The sequence below is a fragment of the Augochlora pura genome, chromosome 10, assembly GCF_028453695.1.
Source record: "Augochlora pura isolate Apur16 chromosome 10, APUR_v2.2.1, whole genome shotgun sequence".
Lineage (NCBI taxonomy): Eukaryota > Metazoa > Arthropoda > Insecta > Hymenoptera > Halictidae > Augochlora > Augochlora pura.
Genome location: NC_135781.1, coordinates 28468026 through 28488262, shown reverse-complemented (window position 1 = coordinate 28488262; position 20237 = coordinate 28468026). Strand labels below are relative to the sequence as shown.

At 33.5% G+C, this 20237-nt stretch overlaps 3 protein-coding genes across 4 annotated transcripts; 1 reads left to right on the top strand and 2 right to left on the bottom strand.

Annotated features, from left to right (window-relative positions):
- Positions 1-177: 177 nt before the first annotated feature.
- Positions 178-4009, bottom strand: Ari-2 (E3 ubiquitin-protein ligase ari-2). The gene is made up of 8 exons (XM_078191455.1): positions 3858-4009; positions 2747-3269; positions 2371-2602; positions 2182-2299; positions 1889-2113; positions 1595-1807; positions 1370-1521; positions 178-1230 (listed from the first exon to the last, which is right to left on the bottom strand). The coding sequence occupies exons 2-8, from the start codon at positions 3267-3269 to the stop codon at positions 1221-1223; spliced, it is 1473 nt and encodes a 490-aa protein (XP_078047581.1). The 5' UTR covers positions 3858-4009; the 3' UTR covers positions 178-1220.
- Positions 4010-5170: 1161 nt separating this feature from the next.
- LOC144476001 (uncharacterized) lies at positions 5171-11853 on the top strand. Of its 2 annotated transcripts, none has more exons than XM_078192493.1 (15): positions 5171-5412; positions 6003-6181; positions 6255-6459; positions 6529-6725; positions 6806-7034; positions 7109-7265; positions 7339-7570; positions 7643-8465; positions 8554-9296; positions 9375-9538; positions 9614-10036; positions 10126-10301; positions 10401-10648; positions 10730-10993; positions 11081-11853. In XM_078192493.1, exons 2-15 carry the CDS (start codon positions 6042-6044, stop codon positions 11253-11255), a joined length of 4176 nt encoding a protein of 1391 aa, XP_078048619.1. In that variant the 5' UTR covers positions 5171-5412; positions 6003-6041; the 3' UTR covers positions 11256-11853. The 2 variants fall into 2 exon arrangements, with proteins under 2 accessions (XP_078048619.1, XP_078048618.1); XM_078192492.1 differs by having other exon boundaries at positions 8551-9296.
- A 125-nt stretch (positions 11854-11978) lies between these two features.
- LOC144476006 (ras GTPase-activating-like protein IQGAP1) lies at positions 11979-19829 on the bottom strand. The gene is made up of 26 exons (XM_078192503.1): positions 19712-19829; positions 19460-19553; positions 19152-19386; positions 18934-19078; positions 18713-18870; positions 18501-18635; positions 18357-18441; positions 18193-18284; positions 17954-18116; positions 17729-17892; positions 17524-17658; positions 17302-17458; positions 16985-17230; positions 16761-16909; positions 16553-16696; positions 16183-16488; positions 15933-16097; positions 15744-15857; positions 15333-15670; positions 15037-15261; positions 14585-14975; positions 14329-14508; positions 14124-14253; positions 13789-14059; positions 13428-13709; positions 11979-13342 (listed from the first exon to the last, which is right to left on the bottom strand). Exons 1-26 carry the CDS (start codon positions 19749-19751, stop codon positions 12982-12984), a joined length of 4905 nt encoding a protein of 1634 aa, XP_078048629.1. The 5' UTR covers positions 19752-19829; the 3' UTR covers positions 11979-12981.
- Positions 19830-20237: the final 408 nt, after the last annotated feature.

Sequence of the window (20237 nt, the reverse complement as noted above, 5' to 3'; positions counted from 1 at the left end):
CGCCATTTTGAAAATTTAAATAGTCGAATCAGGGAACGATTTCGCGCCAAGATCCCGATCGGCACCTTCACCCTGATAAAGAAAGCTATCTAATCCGGAAATACTGATCTTAGTAAACCTTACTATATATAAACAATTAATAAAAAAAATAAAATGTAGATACACAATTCCACTTCAAGAGAGATTTCAATTGTTTTACGATAAAGTTTATTTTTTTGTAGCGACATAGTGGTTGTTACATTTAGTTTGACGCAATGGCCATTACTGTAATAATATTCGTCAATGAATCATTAACGATCATTGTTCTCTCGTAGAATATCACCACTATTCTAACGTATCGTGTTTAAATAGTTTACAAAGAGTTAATGCTCGATTACGGCTATATTCGTCGCAGATGTCTTTGATCGTTGCATACATCTTATACGCTAATTATAGAAAATGTCACATCCTTTTACATTACCACAATATTTACACGGCAAAAGATACCATTCGTTGGCACCTAATTATCTGTTAGGCTACCTGTGTTCTTTTATTTTTTTTATAAGTTGTCGGTACTAAAACGTATCTTAAATAGCAGCAATAATAAAAAAGAAATGTTAAAAATCTTCATCAACCTACGTTCTTGAAGTCGAAAGTCATTCGATGATGTCACATTAAAGTATCCATAAGATTTGCAATTATTACTGCAGCTGGCGACAGACTTCACGATAAACGTGGACAAATGTAGTTCATAATATTGAACCTCGAAGAAAACGATGCATTGTTACGGAAATACACTTAGACTAGGAAATTAATATACACTCTACAACAAATTTTAACAATCAGTCGGTATAATTAATACTTTCCTATTTCCCTTCCTTATCCCGTCTCTGTGGTGCTAATTTCTGATGATGCACCAATAGAATTCTTCATTATGTATCATTACATAAATAACTTAGCTATAAGAATCAAATCGAGATTCGGTTTAGATCATCGAGACACCAGTTTCTTCGCTGGAAAAAGTTACTCGTGATACAGACAGGCAAATCTCCATTAAATACTATAATTTAAAGAAAAACGAATAGTTAAATTCTAGGAAACATCTTTTGACTGAAGTTCTTCACTTGTTAGGAGAAATATTTTCTTCGGTTATCGCCTGCAGAACATCTTTAATTTTCTTCCTAATTATTAAAACTTTGTCCTATGTCCTGTGTCCTGTCCTCTTAGTGATGAATAGTTATCTAGTACATGCTACATAGAAAATATTATTTCTTGGAATATACGATTAATCGTTTCAAAAATTAAACTGCAATTGCTTTACAAGTTTGGCCCGAATGTAGAAAACGCGTTAGTGATTACAGAACACATTGCATGTCCGATGAATGCTTACACCTCAAGGAAGTCCTTTAACAACGTGACACGACGTTTCTCGGCAATGTCCATTTGATTCTCAAGATCTCCACGATCCGTCGTTTCCGCATGTTCTATTTTCCAGGACAGATTTTCAATTTCAGCCTCCAACTGAGCTTGTTGGTACTCGAACTTGAAATAATAGCATGTCGTCAAATATTTGCATACAATACATTAATTCCTATTATATCAAATAAGGTTTTACCAATTCTTTGCGCGGTCCAGGTTCCATATAATAAGCATAAGGATAAGTATACTGCAGAGTGTAACGGCAACGTGCCAAAAGTGACGCAGCTTCAAACAAATGTTGCCAGTCGATCCAAGTTCCGCTTGCATTCATCACCTTTTTATTTATTCGCATTTTTATTCCTTCCAAAGTCTGTTCTTCAAGTTTTAATGATTTACTGTGATTTTCCCACTAATTAAATCAAATTGAAAAAAGAACTAAATATTAATTTCTGTTGGCCATACATATTCTGTACAATAAGCTTAAACTTACCCTTTCATAATAGTGAAGATATTTTTTAAGAGCTTCTCGAGCTTGTGCATGAACACTTTCATGAGCAATGTTAGGATTTTCTTTGTAACGGGAACATTCATAGTACTCTGTTCCATGCGCTTTCCAATCTCCAAGGCACATCCAACAGAAGTCGTGTTTACAGTTATAGCATTGCATGTGATTGCAACCACCATTCTTCTCTATGCAAATATGACATTTTGGACACTGCAACATGAATAATCATTGTTTTATTAATCTGCGATTCCGTGTACATGTTAAATTTGCATACTAACATCTTTGGTGTGGGCACTAATGTAATTAGCTGTCTCTGAGTCGTCTGCACACTTTGTCAACCACTTCTTAATTGTGTTGCAGTCAGTTGGTGCATGGTAATCGTTACCACATCGGAAGCTATAAATGTTGCATGATCTGTTTAGAATCGAGTAAATCTCTATAAATTCATTATAGAATTTGCTGCATACCAAAATATAGTTTTACATGATGTACATATAACTCTTTTCGCCCGCTGTTCCTTTGATCGCATAACTATCTGACAATTGGGTCCAGGACAGAATCTTAATTGCGGGTGAGACTTCACATAGTCACAAAAAGCAAACTGTTGATACCTCTCTCTCATGTTAGGCTTAGTAAGTAAGGACAAAACGAAGTCTTCTGAAGCTAAAACATCACATTCTTGGGCCATACAGCTTATTCCTAAGGAAAATGAAAATATTTATTATTTGAATCAGACTATTAATAGGTGCTGATAAAACTATAAAGAAACATATCTTAATCCTAAGTTGAAACCACCACAGTTGTTTTCATAGTATATTATGCCCATTTAATTAATAACCTTACCTGTAGAGATACCTTGAGTTATTTGTACTTCAAAATGCATACACCAACAGTCTTTACAAAATGAATGTCCACAAGTTAATGCAGAAAACTTATCAGCAGGATAAACTGTAACACAAACTGAACACAAACCACCCCTTTGACCTTTCAACCCTGGCACTGTGTCCAATGGAGGCAATGGTTTTACTTTTGATTTAATTAATAAACTGGAAGCATTGGTACTATATTTTACGATGATATCTTGTAATGCCCAATTGTGCGCATGTAATAAAACTTTGGCTAACGATGGTCTTATATGAAGACTATTACTTAAGAGTTCAACATATTCATTTAAAAGTCTTTCCACTTCTTCGACTCGTAAACAATCATATATAGCATATTCTGGATCCCTTCTGTTTTGATCAGGATCTATGTCATTGTCAACTTCACCACCCCATGGTTGAACATTGTAATAGTCTTCGTAGCCAGGGTCTCCACAATCCGAATCGGAGTAATCCATTTCACTATCATACTCTTTGCTTGACATCTGCAACACCGAAAATACAATGTCTTTTTTCCATAAAAGCCAATATCTAATTACATACTCTAAACAATATCACTTAAAATGCAGGGTATACATGTGAGCACTCTGAGAAATTATATCTCATAACCTCGTACAAACTATTATTTATTTACATGTACATACATATGTATATAAATATATATTTTTTTATGTATATATATACATATATATATGTGTGTATATGCATATATATACATTGGACACACACTGCGAAGAAATTATGCCAATAATAAATTAAAAAATTGAATAAACATTTCATTGAAAGATGCAGCAAAAGGGAAAGATTTTCACGAATGTGCAGTTTCTTATCAGTTGGTACAGTTTTGTGGAATTCCTTTATTGAACAGGTTACAGAAAATGAAAATGAGAAGGTATTAGGAATTATTCGAAGAAAAGCGATGCATCCACCGTTTTGAGTTATTTTCAGCGAACAAACGTAAATGCAGCGTCTTGAAGTGACGTTTCGTAAACAATTTCACGGAATTTCGAACGCTGCGTCACAATTAAATCATCCGTTTCCTATCAAAAACTAATGCAACAACGGCAACCCACCTTTAGCGTCCTTATTTATCAAGAAAAATTCATTGATGTTTATATTTCGTGAGTGAAACGGTAAAAGTTATTTAAAAGGCTTTATCACAGCCGTCTAAAACTAGCAGTCACACCAGCGCATGGGTTCTATGTATATACTTCTAGTCTCTCATACCGAGTGTACGATGCGAGCGATGTTGTAACAGATGATTTCATTTTAATCTGAGACCAGATAAGAATGTCAAAATCACCTGATAGAAAGCAGCTGAGGTGTGTAAAGTAAACATTATTCTACAGGAAAATTTAATTAAGTTAAAATTCTATTCTGAAATAGGAAAAACTTATATTTCTCAATGTGTGCATATTTATTACATGTCCAATAATGAATCTCATAAAAAAATTGTTAAATGTGTTACATGTATTTCCATTTTACTACATTGAATTTTATCGAATATTCACATACTTTGCACATATATCATTAAAAAAAGGTTTAAATAACTAGAATTATAACAAAGGTGTCCAAGAAAATATAATTTTCGTTTTACATATATTTCATTGCGACACATCAAATAACATTGCACTTTCGTAATATTAATGAAAGTATTTGTATATTTCAATCATATTACACACTCATTCATAATAAATTAATATTATAAATATATCGTGTAGTTACATTAATAGGATATCTGACGTATAGTAAAAAAATTAAATCTATATTATCTGTAAATATTTCTGATATGTATACAAGTACAAGTATTAATTCTTAAAATTTCCAATAGATTTACAATTCTAAATAATTAATTTTATATAAATTTTAAATGTTGTTCAAAATTTCAAAATTGTCTGCATTTAAAATCATAGACTGTATAATAATATAGATTTGTCGTTTTTTGTATAGGGATCAATGTTCTAAAAGTGTGTGTCGACATGTAGAGAGATCATTGATTTTAGCGATATAATATGTGTAATTTTATAACTTATAATAATAAATGGAATATTGTGTAAAATATGCTTATATAAATGTAAATTATGCAATATGGAATTTTCATAAGCATCTACATGTGTTGTATATTAAGGCGAATACTTAGCTAGATTGAAGATAAATTTTTATATATAACGCATTTTGGTGGTGTATCATCTGGAGAAGTAATAATAAGGAAAGGATTTTTCATATATGTATAAAGTTGGACATATTTTCTAACCAAAATTATAGAACAACTATTTTATGAGTCTAGGAATTTTGATCTGATTCCATTGGTACTTTACTAGAGTTTCTCATAAAAGCTATATTAAGTCACTTGAAGTTGCCGTAGCATCGGTTCTCGATTCTCTCGTGTATAGAGCTGATCGAATTAAAATTCGTGGTCAACGAAACGTAACTCTTGCAACACTTGAGACACACAGCATAGCAGAAGACAGTGGAAAAACCGTTGGTGGCCTGTAGCCGTTAAATGGAAGACTAACGTAACCTAGACCGATAGCGTCCTTATTGGAGTTGTCCAGACTAGATCTGTTCCAATTCGAAGGTCCGCCGTTATTCAAAGAGTATTATGCAAAGTTTTGATACGTGCGAAAGGTAAGCGTTTTCGCATGAAAACAGAACTTACGCTTCGCTCTGCTGTTTAATGAATCGCACGATTGTTTGCGTTATATTGGATCGGATGCATCATTAGGCATCGGTTCGCCCCTAACAATTACAGCTCCGTTTGAAATGCACGTTAAAGATACGAATAAAGAACTTCTTCCACATGATCGATTAAGTATATACATTCCTCCGATTTATATGATCATTTGCTATTTTCTCAGTTTTATCCTTCAATTTATACCGTTCTTACAACAGTGTTTGGAAAAAACTTTAATTATATATTCCTGCATAAGCAGGAATATATGTCATCATCTTCTTGTTCACATTTGTCAAATATTTTAAACGGTTCCGAAACAGTTATCAGTTTGACAGTTAATATACTAAACAAAGTATATATACTCTGGAAAAATTTGGTGTAATATTTATGATCTATTGCAAAAAATAAACATCTCACATTTATTTTCCTAAATATACCTACTATTTTTTTGTTTAAACAGTGATATACAATTTCACATTGGTCAGTAACTTTATTAATTGTTCTTTCCTGAATCTTTTTGGAAGCAGTAGATTTTTTGTTTCAGAATATAAAATAGTTTCGTTAAGAATATATAGTGTTAAGAATGGATCCTGCAACAGCTATAGCTCGTTCCAAGGAAAACATTCAACCATTGCGATATGGTCGAAATGCTACACAGTTAGGAACTGCTCTGAGAGCACAAGAGGATGTAGATGCTCAGCAATTACTTTTACAAGAAAAGCAGTATGTAGAATGAAAATTAATTTTATCCACTGAATTTGTCGAAAACTATTAATTTGTGTTTCTACATTTTTAGAATGTATGAAGCTGCGATAAAAAATTATGAAGGAGATGATCCTTTAGAAAACTGGTATGAATACATACTGTGGGTAGAGCAAAGTTATCCAAAAAGTGGACATGAGTCTCACATTGGTAAACTTCTACAACAATGCTTAGCTATATTTGAAAAAGAGACCAAATATCACCAAGATCGTAGATATATACGTCTTTGGATTAATTATGTGAGAACTTTTGAAAACATTTTTTACTACTCTTGAAAAAAGTGAACTTAGTACAAATTTTATTTACAGATCAGCATGCAAAAGAATCCATTAGAACTATATCAACTTTTATACAATAATGGAATCGGCACTATGGTTGCAGATATGTATAGAGCATGGGCTTTTGAATTAGAGCAGATAGAAGACTATAAACGGGCGGATAAAGTTTATATAATGGGTTTGTCTGTCAAATCAGAACCGTTAGAAGAATTGGATTACGCTCATAAGTATAAATCACGGCATTTCCATACTTAAGAAAAATTTTAACTGTGTGTAAGACTAATTAAATTTCTTGTCTTCTTTTCAGAAATTTTCAATTAGCAGTTGCGCGTAAAACTTTGGGTCACACTGATGACCGCAGCGAGAGATCATTATTTGAACAGCGTCAAGCTTTCAGCTCATTGAGAGCGATAAAAGCTGGAAAGAAAGTTGGTAGTGTGCGTACTGGGCATCGCGTACGTGAACACTGTCCAGGCACTGTTCCACAAATTACTGCAGGAATGCATAACGTAAATTCGAGGGTACACATATACCAGGTATACAAATTTAAAACGGCATTCAAGAATGAAAAGATTAAGTATAAATGTTTATACTGAGATGTTTTTAATAGGATGATGTCCCTGCCGATTTGAAGAGTTCTATACTTGACCATGTTCCAGTAGAAGACACAGTTCACAAAGAGAATACTATTAAACCTGGTCCATGGAATGGGAATGGACACAAACGATGTCCATTGATAACATCAGTTACAAAGTCAGCTTTTAAAGGTGCATTTCTCTTTGTGTAGAAATTAGTATTAGTAGAGGAACACAATTTTATTCACTGTTATTTAAACAATAGTTCACGAGGATCAACTGGACGAATTTGATGGAAGCAAATTAAGATTATTCCCAAACCATACCTATTTTTTTGATGGCAGTAAATATTCCGAGTATTTAACAGTGCCTGTATTTGTACCCGATGCTCCAAATCCAAATATTATATTAAGACCGCATTATCCAAAAGAATTAGTGTATGCAAATAATATGGATATGAGCATGGAGGAAATTAGGGTCCAACGATATCTACAGAGGTAACAATTATTTTCATTACTAATGAATCAAACAGTAAAAGTAAACTTATCATGAATACGTTTCAATTCCAGAGCACAAGCTTTAGAAAAAAGAAACGAAACTCAAGATATAAGAGATGTTGAATCACAGATACACCATAAAAGCTACGAAGCTGAACAGCATGTCCACCACAAAAGTTTTGAAGCAGAACAACAGAAACACAATATATCTTTGCAAGAAATGTTAAGACAAAGACAAGAGTTCAAACAACAAGAAGAATTATCGGAGAGACAGAAAAAGTTGCAACAACAAAGGGAAGCTGAGCAGTTCATAATAGATAGACAGAGGCTTCAGAGACAACAATACGAAGCGGAAAATCAAGCGTTGGAGAACCAAAGGCTCGAGGCAGAGCAAAGAGAGTTGGAAAGACTGGAAGCCGAACGAATTGAGGTGGAGAGAGCTGAAGCACAGAGAATGGAAGCAGAACTGAATTCACAACGTAAACTGCAAGCTTCTAATTTCTTGCATCAACATCATACGTCATCCTTGACTGCTGAACCAGAAGAACACTTGCTCGGTCAAAGTATCACGGTTAATACGAAGGAAGCCATGTCGGTCGTACAGGATATGTGGCGTTCGCCAGACACAGGATCTTCAGTTCCCAATTTTCGTAATTCCATGACGCCTAGAATTCCAGACTCGAAAGTTTTGAAAATGTGTTTCGACATACATTTGGATAGCTCGATGACTCAACATGCAATGTCTAGTAGTAAGCACCATTCAGGATACAACATACAGCCGTATAATGATCAGGAGAATCATCAAAATTATTCTACCCATCAGCCTTATGCTGGTCAAGAACATCAGACTCCTTATAGTCCTGGATTACACAATACCTATCAATATCAAATGCAGGTATAACGTAGGAAACATATTTAACGAAATACTTGTAGTGTAGGAAGAGCATTTATAATAATTTTTTAAAAATGAATGATTGCAGCAGCATCATGAGCAACAACAAGTACAACAATCCCATTCTCGGCCACATCATTCGCAACATCATCAACAGTTGATGCAAACGCACCAACAGGCTGCCCATGTAATGGCGCATCATCAATCTCTTTCCCATCCGTCACACCTACAAAATCACAGCCAGATCCAACATCATCAAAGTCACCACTCGCAGCAACATCAATCGTCGCCTAACCAACATCTTCATCATCAGCCGCATCAACATATGCAGCACATGCAACACACTGTTTACAGCAGCATGGCACCGAACGATATGCCGTACCAACAGTATCCATCACAACTGGAGTCTACATTGTTGCAACACAATGTGGAGCCTCAAAAACAACTCCATTATTCCCCATACAACGATGCGGATATTGAAACTAGCAAACCATATAGAATGCCTCCTGAATTGCCCTATATAAAATCCCCCGGCATGAATCGTAGAGACATAAAGTATCTCGAAGGTGCTGAAGACAAAGAGAACGCTATTGTAGTTGATTATAATGGACCGATAGAAGAGAATATGACATCCAAACCAGTCGACGAAAACAATTTATACATTGACGAAAGCCTTGGTATTAGTCCACTGTCGGGCAACAATGATACATGTTACACCGAAGCATTTAATACGCAACTGACTAGCTCTACACCTATGACTAATCATTTTAGACAATCCTACAAACCAGCTGAAGGAACTTCACAATATGCAAACCAGTGCTCAGCACCTCAATCGTACGTAATGTTTTATTTTCCTCGACATAGGTTCAGCACGATATATGATATTCATTTGCAACTACTTAAACTTTATAGAGCCACAGAAGTACCGAATGCAGAAGGTGAAGAGAAATTAAGCGTCATATTAGAATCTACTAGGGAATATATCTCGAGCAGTTCCAGCAGCAGTGGTCACATCAGAACTGCCGCATCGGGTTTCACTTTTACCAAAGAAGATTTGGTTCCTATAAAAGAACAAGGTAGCTTGAATCTACTACAAGTGAAATTGATTTGCTTGCTACAGTAATAAAATGTATTTTTCTTTCTTCGTTTAGGTGAAAGTGATGAAGGTACAGATATCACGTTGCCTTCCACTCAGCCCTATGAACAAACGCTCCAAGCCCAAATACAAGCTGTACATGCCCAAAGCCCTCGTACTGTACAACGTAACGTAGATCAAATTACTTCTGAAATCAAGAAGAATTGCGATCTACGAAAATCGATTAATTTCAAGTTAAACGAAGTGGAGGAACAAGAAAAACCTGACACGATGGAATGTGAAGAGCATCATGAGCCCATGGAACAAGCCGAGGAAGAAATATTTCAATTCCCTTCGGGAGATCTAAATCCATTTGACAAAGGCTTGATAGCCAGCCTTTTAAAGAAAATTAAATTCCCTCAGCCGCACCACGCAGAAGGATATGTGAGATTAGATACTAATTTAAATAAGCTTGTGCCTTCTACTACGGTTATGCTCGGTCAGTATACTTCTGTATAACAGAATTATTAAATTGTGGATTAATTTTCTGGAATTGATTTATATAATTTACGTATTTGATGAACACAGGTAATGAAACGTACGATTTGGCAAAGTGCCTTGGGAAGGGAATGTATGGTACAGTATTTAGCGCAGCAAATCTCCAAACAGGTCAAACGGTTGCTCTGAAAACTCAAAAACCTGCCTGGGTTTGGGAATTTTATATCACTAGAGAAATAAAAGCTCGCCTCACAAATCCACATGTGGTATTGTATAATGTTATTTGATTATTATGAACAAGAAATTAATTAGCCACTCAAGATATTAAACTGAATAATACTAATATGTTTTCTTTTTGTTTCCAGCTACGCGGATTTATGGATGTTTCGATTGCATACGTTGCAAACAACAGCAGCGTACTAGTCTCAGAGTACTCCAAATTTGGGACATTATTAGCAGTAACGAATCAGATAAAAATTGCAACAGGTAAACCGTTGGTGGAGCACTTAGCTATATTCTTCACAATCGAAATGTTGCAAATTGTGGAGTACTTACACAAATGCCAAATAATACATGGGGACATTAAGCCAGATAATTTTCTGTTGATGCGTTTGTACGTATTTTCTTAACATAATGTGCACTGATCTTATACTTGTTTAGATCACATAAAATTGTAAAACGTATTGATTCGTAGACCTACGGAGGATGTAAGACCAACAATACAGCTAATCGATTTCGGGTGTAGTATAGATATGAGTCTGTTGCCAGAGAAAACAAAGTTTACTCAAGTCATAAAAACAGAAGATTTCACGTGCATCGAAATGCAAACAGGTAGACCTTGGACTTACCAGACAGATTTGTATTGTTTAGCCGCAACAAGTCATTGTCTGTTATTTGGTAACTATATGAGAGTTTCGAATATCAATGGTCGTTGGTTTATTACTACAAAAATACCCAGGTATAAATAACCGACTCGTCGTTTTATTATATTTATCAGCTACAATTAAGAATATGCTTTAATCTATAATTATTAAAATGAATCTAGGTACATGAAGAAATCAGCGTGGGAGCAATTCTTTATAGAATTATTAAACGTTGAGTCCTGCGATAAAATGCCAGATCTGTCTAAATTGCGCAATATGATGGAGGAGACATTAGCGAAAATGACAGAAACGCAACAAAAAATTAGAAACTTTGTCAATATTCTGAACAAACGATAACACTTACTCAATGTGCTGTATCGAATGTTATGTTCCAATTTGTGCACATACTTAGCGAAGAAGCAGAAGAGGAAGACAACAAGAAGAAGAATTAATATTATTATGCTATTTATTATAAAAGTTAATACTACAGTGATATATGTACTACACAGTTAATAATACATGAAAAAATGCACTTTATGGCCTGCTTCGTGGAGGCTCTAACGAACTATATTGCTTGCACATAATTAATTTGACTAGGAATACTAAATATTTGATTCAATTATAAAAGAAAGGAAAGAGAGAAAAATAATGAGAGGTAAACATGAAAAACTTTTATATTACTGACATTTTGTGCGCCATACATTATAAAAATGTCTTTCAAGATACCTCGTGACGCAGTACCTGGATGTTAGCATCTGTCACGTAAATTATGTAAAGACAGATTTGTATAATAAAGTTGAGTAAAAAAGAACAAGACTTCAAGAACACGAGATATGTAAAAAAATATTTATAATACAATGCACGTATACTAAATGCGGGCAGTTTATCTATGTATGTAGTGTTTATATCTTATATATAAAATAAACTTTTGTTTTACGGATTTTCAAATTTCTTACGCGCACGTATGTTCTTTATTGGAAAAAAACTTTTAATTATTACCGTCGCACATTCTGTAAAAATAATAAAAATATTTTTATTGCAATCTATTGATGTCAACGCAAACATTTTGTTCCGTTTTAGTTATCATTTAAAAATTTTGTTTTAAATTTATTTTTTAATGAAATGTGATTTTGTTTCGAATGTGCAGGCTTATTCGCCAGTATCCACTAAACAGGCCTTTATGTAGTATATTTTACAGAAATAAAAAGATTTATTGTATTAAAAATATGCAAACGATAGAACGGATTTATGTTCAAAGTATTCAATTTTAGATCTTATAAAATGCACAGGAACTCTAGGTTGTCCACTGTTTAAATAATAATATAAGCTATATGTATAGCATTACAGACCTATAAATAATAATGGACATCCTATTGTTCTCGATTAGAAATTTCTCAGAATATGCCTTATCTTATTTTCGACGGTGCAACATACAAGATGTTTAGATTCTAATAAGATATTATATTACATATAAATAATCGCCATGTAATAAAAGAGAAATGACCGAAAAAAATGAAGTATAGTACACGGCTGGAATTAGATTTAGTTATAAACCGGGAGGAGCATTGTCTCGTCAGTAGGCGACATTTACTACCATTAATTTACTTATTTTTATAAATATTAGAAAAATATATTTCTCTTTTGAAATGTTTGATCGTATTTAAAAATCGTTTTTGTTTCATAGATTTCACCGTACATAATTGATAAGTGTATGTTACAACAACCGTGAAACCTAAAAATTCAGTCATCATAGTCCAGATTCTATACTCTACGTAATTACGTAACGTTGGCAATTTATAAAATTGTATTTCTTCTTACGCTGTTACACTATAGCAACCCATTACAATATTACATACATACCAAGCTACACTTGTATTAGAACATTAAATTGCTATACGTACAATTATTTACATAAGATAACCGTCTGTTAAACAATTATCATACTAATAATGTAAGAACAGTTTCGGTTCTCAATTTTTGGCGACCACTTTTGTTCAACAGAATCATGATCACAATGCAACATTGCACAAGCAGGATACTGAATTTACGTAACCATAAATAATACAATTTGATTTTTTTCTATTCAAGTTTTACCGTAAAACTTCCGATTCAATAAATATAACAGCAAGTTCACGTTAACCTTTGCTTTACCAAACATGTCCATGATCGGTGATCCCTCGAATTGTAGTTCGAGCAACTTTTGTATGTCGATGTCGATCTTCTCCATTTCTACACCCATGAATTTACAACGAACGTTAAAAAGGCCACTGTGCTCCGTCGGACTGATTTCGAAGATTACATTTTTGAACTGCGCTTGCGGAAGACCATCGACTTCTAAAAGCACGCCTTTTTCCTGTAACTTCGCAGCAGAGTATTTCAATGTCATCTTGGATCTTAGTTTTCCATGATTGTTCTTTTGAATCGCTTTAAATGCTCGCAAAGACCTATAAAATTAGTTCTTTTAAAAATCATGATCGAATAGATAAAAATGCGTACAGATTCTTCAAAATCGGTCGAGGACATACATACCCTTTTCCCGTATGCAAGTTCTCCAAACACCGTTGTATGTATTCATTATAATATTCGACCTGTTCTTGGTAATATTTGCACTTTTCTTCTAGCCTTTGTTTAGTTACTCGTAACATCTGTAATTCCTTATTCCGAATAATCCGATACTTTCCTTTGTTGCAAAGATCATTGGCTACCGCTGTAATGATGTTCTGATACCCGTCTGCTTGACTGACCCATCCTCCAAGTTCCAATTTATTAAGATACGCGCGTAGCTGGAGCTTACAGTCATTTAACGATGAACTAAACAAAATTTCTATTTCAATGATATTCTTATTTTATAGCTTGAGCATTTTTCACTTTAATTACATATTAATTTCACCTCTTATGAATAATGTTCAGTGTAGGAGACATACTGGAACATTTCACGTCGTACAATTTTTCCTGCACAGGCGAACAGGAAGTTTCTAATGCTTCTACTAAGGTTTGCCCTTTCAAGAATTGGAGAACAGAAACTAACAGTTCTTTGGTTTTTATGAAAAGCCTGTTTAAGTTAGCGTCTTCGTCTTCCGGCACTTGGAATTTGTTGGTAAGTACCAGACATACTTCTGTTTTCCCAAAACGAGCCAAATTTGCTTCGCTGGTGTTTTCGGCTAATAATTACAAATTATTTTTACATTATACGTAAGTTATACGGAATTATTATACAATACTTACAGATACCAAGTAAAGAATGTAGACTGGGTGCAGGACCTAGATCGTCCAGTAAATCGTGCAAGGGATCCATTGGATCCAACGCTATTTGATCCTGATATTCTAGCATGAGGCAGTGAGTATCACAAATTTCCTATAATTAGACAAAATAATAATAGCTTTTCTAAATTCTACTTTTGTATCCTTCAAAATATAAAAAGTTACATACTTGTAACGAAATATAAATTTCGGGTTTGTGGATTAAAGTAGCTTCAGTGAATTCATGAATGCAAAAATGGTCCTTCAAATCTTCTATGTGACAACAATAACGGAAGAAATTTTTGAATTTTTCGTGGCACTCAATTATAAAAGAATTTAAACAAACTAAATGCGTGGCTTCTTCCCCAAACTAAAACAAAGTTCCATGCTAGACATTTTTTTTCCTTCACTTCCATAGATTTCTAATTTTTAAATAAGAATGTTACCCCTTTTTTGGATGCTGCAAATTGTAATATTTTTGCAATACTTGCTAAATTTCTTCGTTGATCGTTTGACAATGACCGGTCGATCGGTAATGTAATTATATCGAAAGCATCTGGCGCTACAATTGCCGCATTAATGAAGTGATAGTAAATCAGATTCCCGACTACTTTCAATATATCTTTCTCCGGAGCATTTGGAAATTTCTCGGTTAAGGAATCATTTAAGATCTTCGCCATGTACAACATTCCGTATGGTATCAGATCTCTGGATTCAGTAATTTTCGTTAAGAACTCTAAAACAGTACTTTGCAACAATTGTATTCCTTTGTTCAGCCTTATCCGCACTTGTTCGTAATTTAAGGCTTGTTGTTGCGTTACAGTATATGGAAGATCCCTATAAACAAAAGAAAAGGAAATCAGAATAGAATTTTATGTGTGCGATTTACTCAACCTACAGTGTTTCTCCGGTTTCCATCTCTAACTGATTCCTCCAGCATTTGTATATATCCACAGGATTTGTCTCTATGTTCAACGTTCGGTCAGCTAAAATTTTTTCAATAATCGGACCTACAATTTGCCTCAAAGCTCTCTGGCCATTTAATTGTCGCGCGTAGTTTACTACCATTTTTAGAACAAGTGGATTTCCAGTCACAACTTCGGACGGTTTTTGAAATTTGGACCTGTTATATGCAATTTCATTATTTTTATGTCTTTAAGTTCTATTGTACTTTTTGTGAATTTTAAATTTTACCTAATTTCCTCTTGCAAAGCACTTCCAAATAATTTCAATAATAAATATTCTTCTCTAATATTCGAACCGAAGTTAAATAATGTCAGAATTACATTCTGGAGAAATTTGTTCGTTTTACTTTGGGGCAAGAGAAATAGCAATTTCGATAAATACATAGGATTAGTTTGTAAAGCATAAAACAAATGTTGGTATCCTTCCAACATTTTCCGACCTTCTTTCGTCAATGATTTTAAACCCTTATGCGATATAGCACTATCAACAAGTATGCTCTTTTGCTCTCGGTTCGAATGTTTCTGTTTTGCAAGAGTTTCTAAGCTTTTCCCATGTGCCACAACATCCTGGAAATTTATTAAAATATATTATATGCTGTTATAGGTATTTGTCAATTTTAATATCTTTTAACAACATTACTTGTAACGTGATTCTATTTTGAATAAGTAATCCTATCTTGATGTCCATACTATCTAACTGTTGTGATAAAACTTGATTATGTCTAATGCTTTTAACTACTTCGTGCTTTAGGTGCTGCAAAAATAATTTTTGTATTACAGTAAAATAATCAAATCATTACATAAATGTGTATGCTAGACTGTATCATACTTGTAGTTGTAAATCTCTATCGTAATCTTCTGCGTTAAAATTCAGAATCCCTGAGAAGTGCCGAACAACAGGGAAAGGTGGTTTATCCATGTGTAGAAGTGAACGAAAAGCTCGTCTTTCTGCGCGACCACGCCACATGGCTTGTATTCTCATAATCGTTTCTTCCTGCAATATAATAACAAGTTTACATATCAAATAAACCAAAAATATATTCACTGTGTACAGGTTTGAATTAACAGATATACTTTACATGCTTCCTATAGTGCTCCAACGTATCTTCAAAACGAGTTTTAACTTTCAAGTATTTATGGTGACAATTTTCTGTTTCAAGTTTACGTTTGTCCTTTAGCATTTGAATATATTTTTTCCGCTGAATTAAACCTCTCCACCACGATTGTATTTCGACGATTTTATGCACATTCGCGTAAAAATAAGAAAATCTATCAGAAATTCGTTTGCGTAACAAGTAACCGCGAATGTGTGCTTGCAGTCGTATTATTTGTTTATTTATCTTGCACATTTCGTGTTCCTTCGTTGTAGTACTTTTTACTATTCTCTAAAAGCAATTACATATATTTGTTATTTTAAATTTTCATGAAAAATTAATATTCATTACATACCTTTATATCTTCCATATTGATGTAATATGTTTCTGACATATTTTTAGGACAGTCCCATGTGTAATTATATTTCTGAAGGTCCAAATATGATTCATTGCCTTTATGAGTAATGAAACGTACTAACGGACAATTATTATTTTCACCCTAAAATATAGTAATTATAATATTATATTGCATTTAATACTTCATGTTTGTTTCAGCAATATACCTTGACTCTTCTCAAGTCACACAGAGTTCGAAAGCATTCTGTCTTGTATTTATCCGGGATTTTAAAACCAAACGTTTGAAGACAATCGATAGTAAACATCATATCGTTTTTCTGCAAACCTAGATTTACTTGAGATAAAAAAGTACACGCTGCAAGAAATCGAATTACGTTAATAATGCGTTAAATATACTGTATAAATTATTAAATTTGTATATGAAGTACACCATTCTGGACGGTTTCAGCCTCTGAGGCAACGATTTTTGTTATTGCCTCGACGTCTTCCAACCATAATTCGGAACCATCAAAATGCTTTTCTGCAAGACATTCTTTAAATAATTTCAAATACAGAGACGCATCGTCAGGTGAGGTGGGCTTTTGTAATTTCAGAGCAGTGTCTCTCAAAGCAGTTAATATTCCGTTTCGATCATTTTTCACAACAGCTGAATTTAATTGTCGTAAAACTTGTATAACTGCAATGCAGAATTATTGTGAATGAGTGATTAGATATTCAAAAGCTGCATGAAAAGTAGATGTAATGTACCATCATCGTCATTTTGACATTGTTGATTAACGACGTCAATACATTCTTGAACATCAATGTATGTCAGCAAAGGACACTCTTCAGAAATTATTTGTTTTTGACATCGAACCGCTGCCAGTGCTCTATAATATTTATCTTTATTCTCATGATCCAATCCCTACAATGTGATGGGAATAAAAATATTTAGTTATAGTAAGTCGTTTAAGATGTAATTATACTCACAGAGACATGGCACTCTGGATTTGACAATGCTTGATAAACCAAGTCTGGATTACCAGTATCTACAGCCTCAGTAATCTCCGCGATCAACGACAATACGCGTAGACTAACTACTATATCGCTGTATGAAAGGTCATTCTAACAACAAAATTGTTTGCATTAGTAGTAGCTCATTGTAGATACCAGAAATTGTATTATGTATCTTCACCTGAGATTCTGCACGGTCCACCTTCATTTCTTCATAATATAGTGGCATTGCAAACTCATTGATTCTATCTGATAATCCAAGATCAATATTTTTCAGAGCATCATTAAAATCAGTCAGCTCTCCAATTTGTAGTATAGAATTCAAATGCTTGACTGCATCATTGCCTGTGCAAAAGATACAGAATGTAATACATAGAAATTGGCAAATTTATTATGTTGTACTGACGTTTACAAGTCTTCAGTGCGAGTTCGTTTGCTTCGTCAATTTCTTTCTGAAGTAACTCTTTCCAATGATGCTGATTTTCTGAATACATATTATTCCATTCAGAGCTTTCCAATAATTGCATTAACTGTTCTTTATAGAATTCTGTATTCTCATACAATACATTCTATTTAAAAGAATGATAGTTGTTAGTAGTCTTGCAAAAAAACGGGTTATTAGAAATATAATAGCATGAAACATACTTTTAAACTTAAGATAGGTGTTTCTAAGGCATTGAAAAATTCGTTCTTTCGATTGCGAATAGTGCAGGTTATATTCTTCATTGCGCATTGTGCTAAAATAGAAATTCTTGGATGAAAGCCGAATGATATTTTTATTAATTAACATCTAACATATAATACCTTACCATTGATGAAATTAATATGTCCTTGAATTTCTGCTTGGGTTAGAAGTTCATCATATACATCTGGTACATAACTATCGTTGAGGGACTATCAAAAATATATTTTTAATAAATAATGATTAATATATTTTAATATGTTTTACTTACTCTGTTAAGAGCAATCTCTGTCTTTGATTCTTTAGCTTGTAGTAAAGTTTCAGCATATTTTTTTATGTAGTTAGGTATAACATTGTTCAACTGTACTACCTTATTCTGGAGTGTATTCAGTATTTTATCATAATCCTTAAGAAATGAGAAACAATTAGTATATATTTAAAATACAATTTAAATTAATTTAAAACTACAAATAATTCAAATACTTTTTCTGTTATCGCTTGGTTGATTGCTATAACTGCAGCATGAAGAGTAGCAGTATCAATTTTCATGTTACTTGCAAAAAGGCCCCCAATTTTTTGAAAAGATGGCATTTGTATTCCATATTTTTTTAGCTCTTTACTGACTGCATTTATCTCTTCCTCTAAAAGATGTAAAATAGTTTTATGTTAATATAATCAATTTTAAGGATTTTTTTATCCTATACCTGTAAAATTCACTTTCCCATATAGGTCTTGTATTTGTGGAGCCTTTCCCAACTTAAATAAATGTGTGCTCAGTGCATGAATACAATATATTACCCTTGGCATATTTTTCTTATCATATATATCAGTCGTCTCAGGTTGAAAAGTCTGTTAAAATAATGATCTTACTGCTCATCATGCTTAGTATATCATTTTAATTGTTATAAAAACATACACATACCAATGGCAATTGCATGGATTTCAAAGATTTTAGAAAATAATTAATATTATCGGTATGCCGAAATTGTAAACCAGCTACTCCATAACGTTTCTGCTCAGGGTCATAGATTTTATTGAACGGTAGACTCTCAGGAGCCATGAAGTGAGCAAGTTTCGCCAAGTATACACCATTTCTTAAATTCTCTTCTAGTTCGGTGGTGGGTGGAAGTGTTTCCCTCAAACAAGCTTCCAGCCATCTGAAAGAGTAGCATAATACTTTTCAAAAACAGATAGTAACAATCTGCTAGTGATGATTGTTAAACTTTTTACTTCTTAGCTTCTTCTAAGTGGCAAAGGTATTCATAGGCGAGTGTCTTTTGACGTTGTTCATCCATCTCTTTTGCTGACTTACGGGTATCCGTACCTAGAGGATATCATTCTCTAATTAAGGTAAGATTAGTCGATTCATAATAAAAACAGTAGGTTTCTACAAGGGCTACTAGCGAATAAATTTTGACATTTATGTTTGAATGCATATCGTACAGATTAAATGTCAATGTTTATACGGATAATTTATCCTACCTTTTTCATAGTGAATTAAGTTGTCATCGATGTCGGTCATGTCGATAGAATAACGAAATATGATTAGCAAAGAAAAAGATAAAACCCATACGTGATAACGAGACGGTTCGTTAAATCGTTAAATCTCACAAATTTAAACTTGTTCAAATTTCTAGAGCATGTGCAGTTTGGAACAGGAGTACCAATTATAGACTTCGTCTCGTTCTTGAATTTCATTGTGCGAAACATTCCTGCATGCATCTGATTGGTTTATTTCAAAAAACACTATCTACAAACTTCACATTCTATCATTGTTCAATCATCCGCCAGAAAGAATGAGCTTATATTTTCATGTATACGTGAAGGAAATGCATTTACTAAGCTGTAACGAATTTCTGACTAAGGTCCCATTTTTCCTTCGAAGATGATCGATATAATACAAAGAAATCATATTTCTGTAAATAATCCATTTAAAAATAGCGCCAAAATTATAACCTGATAGAATTAGTAAAGTGACGCCACCTGTGTCATAATTCTAAACAATCAA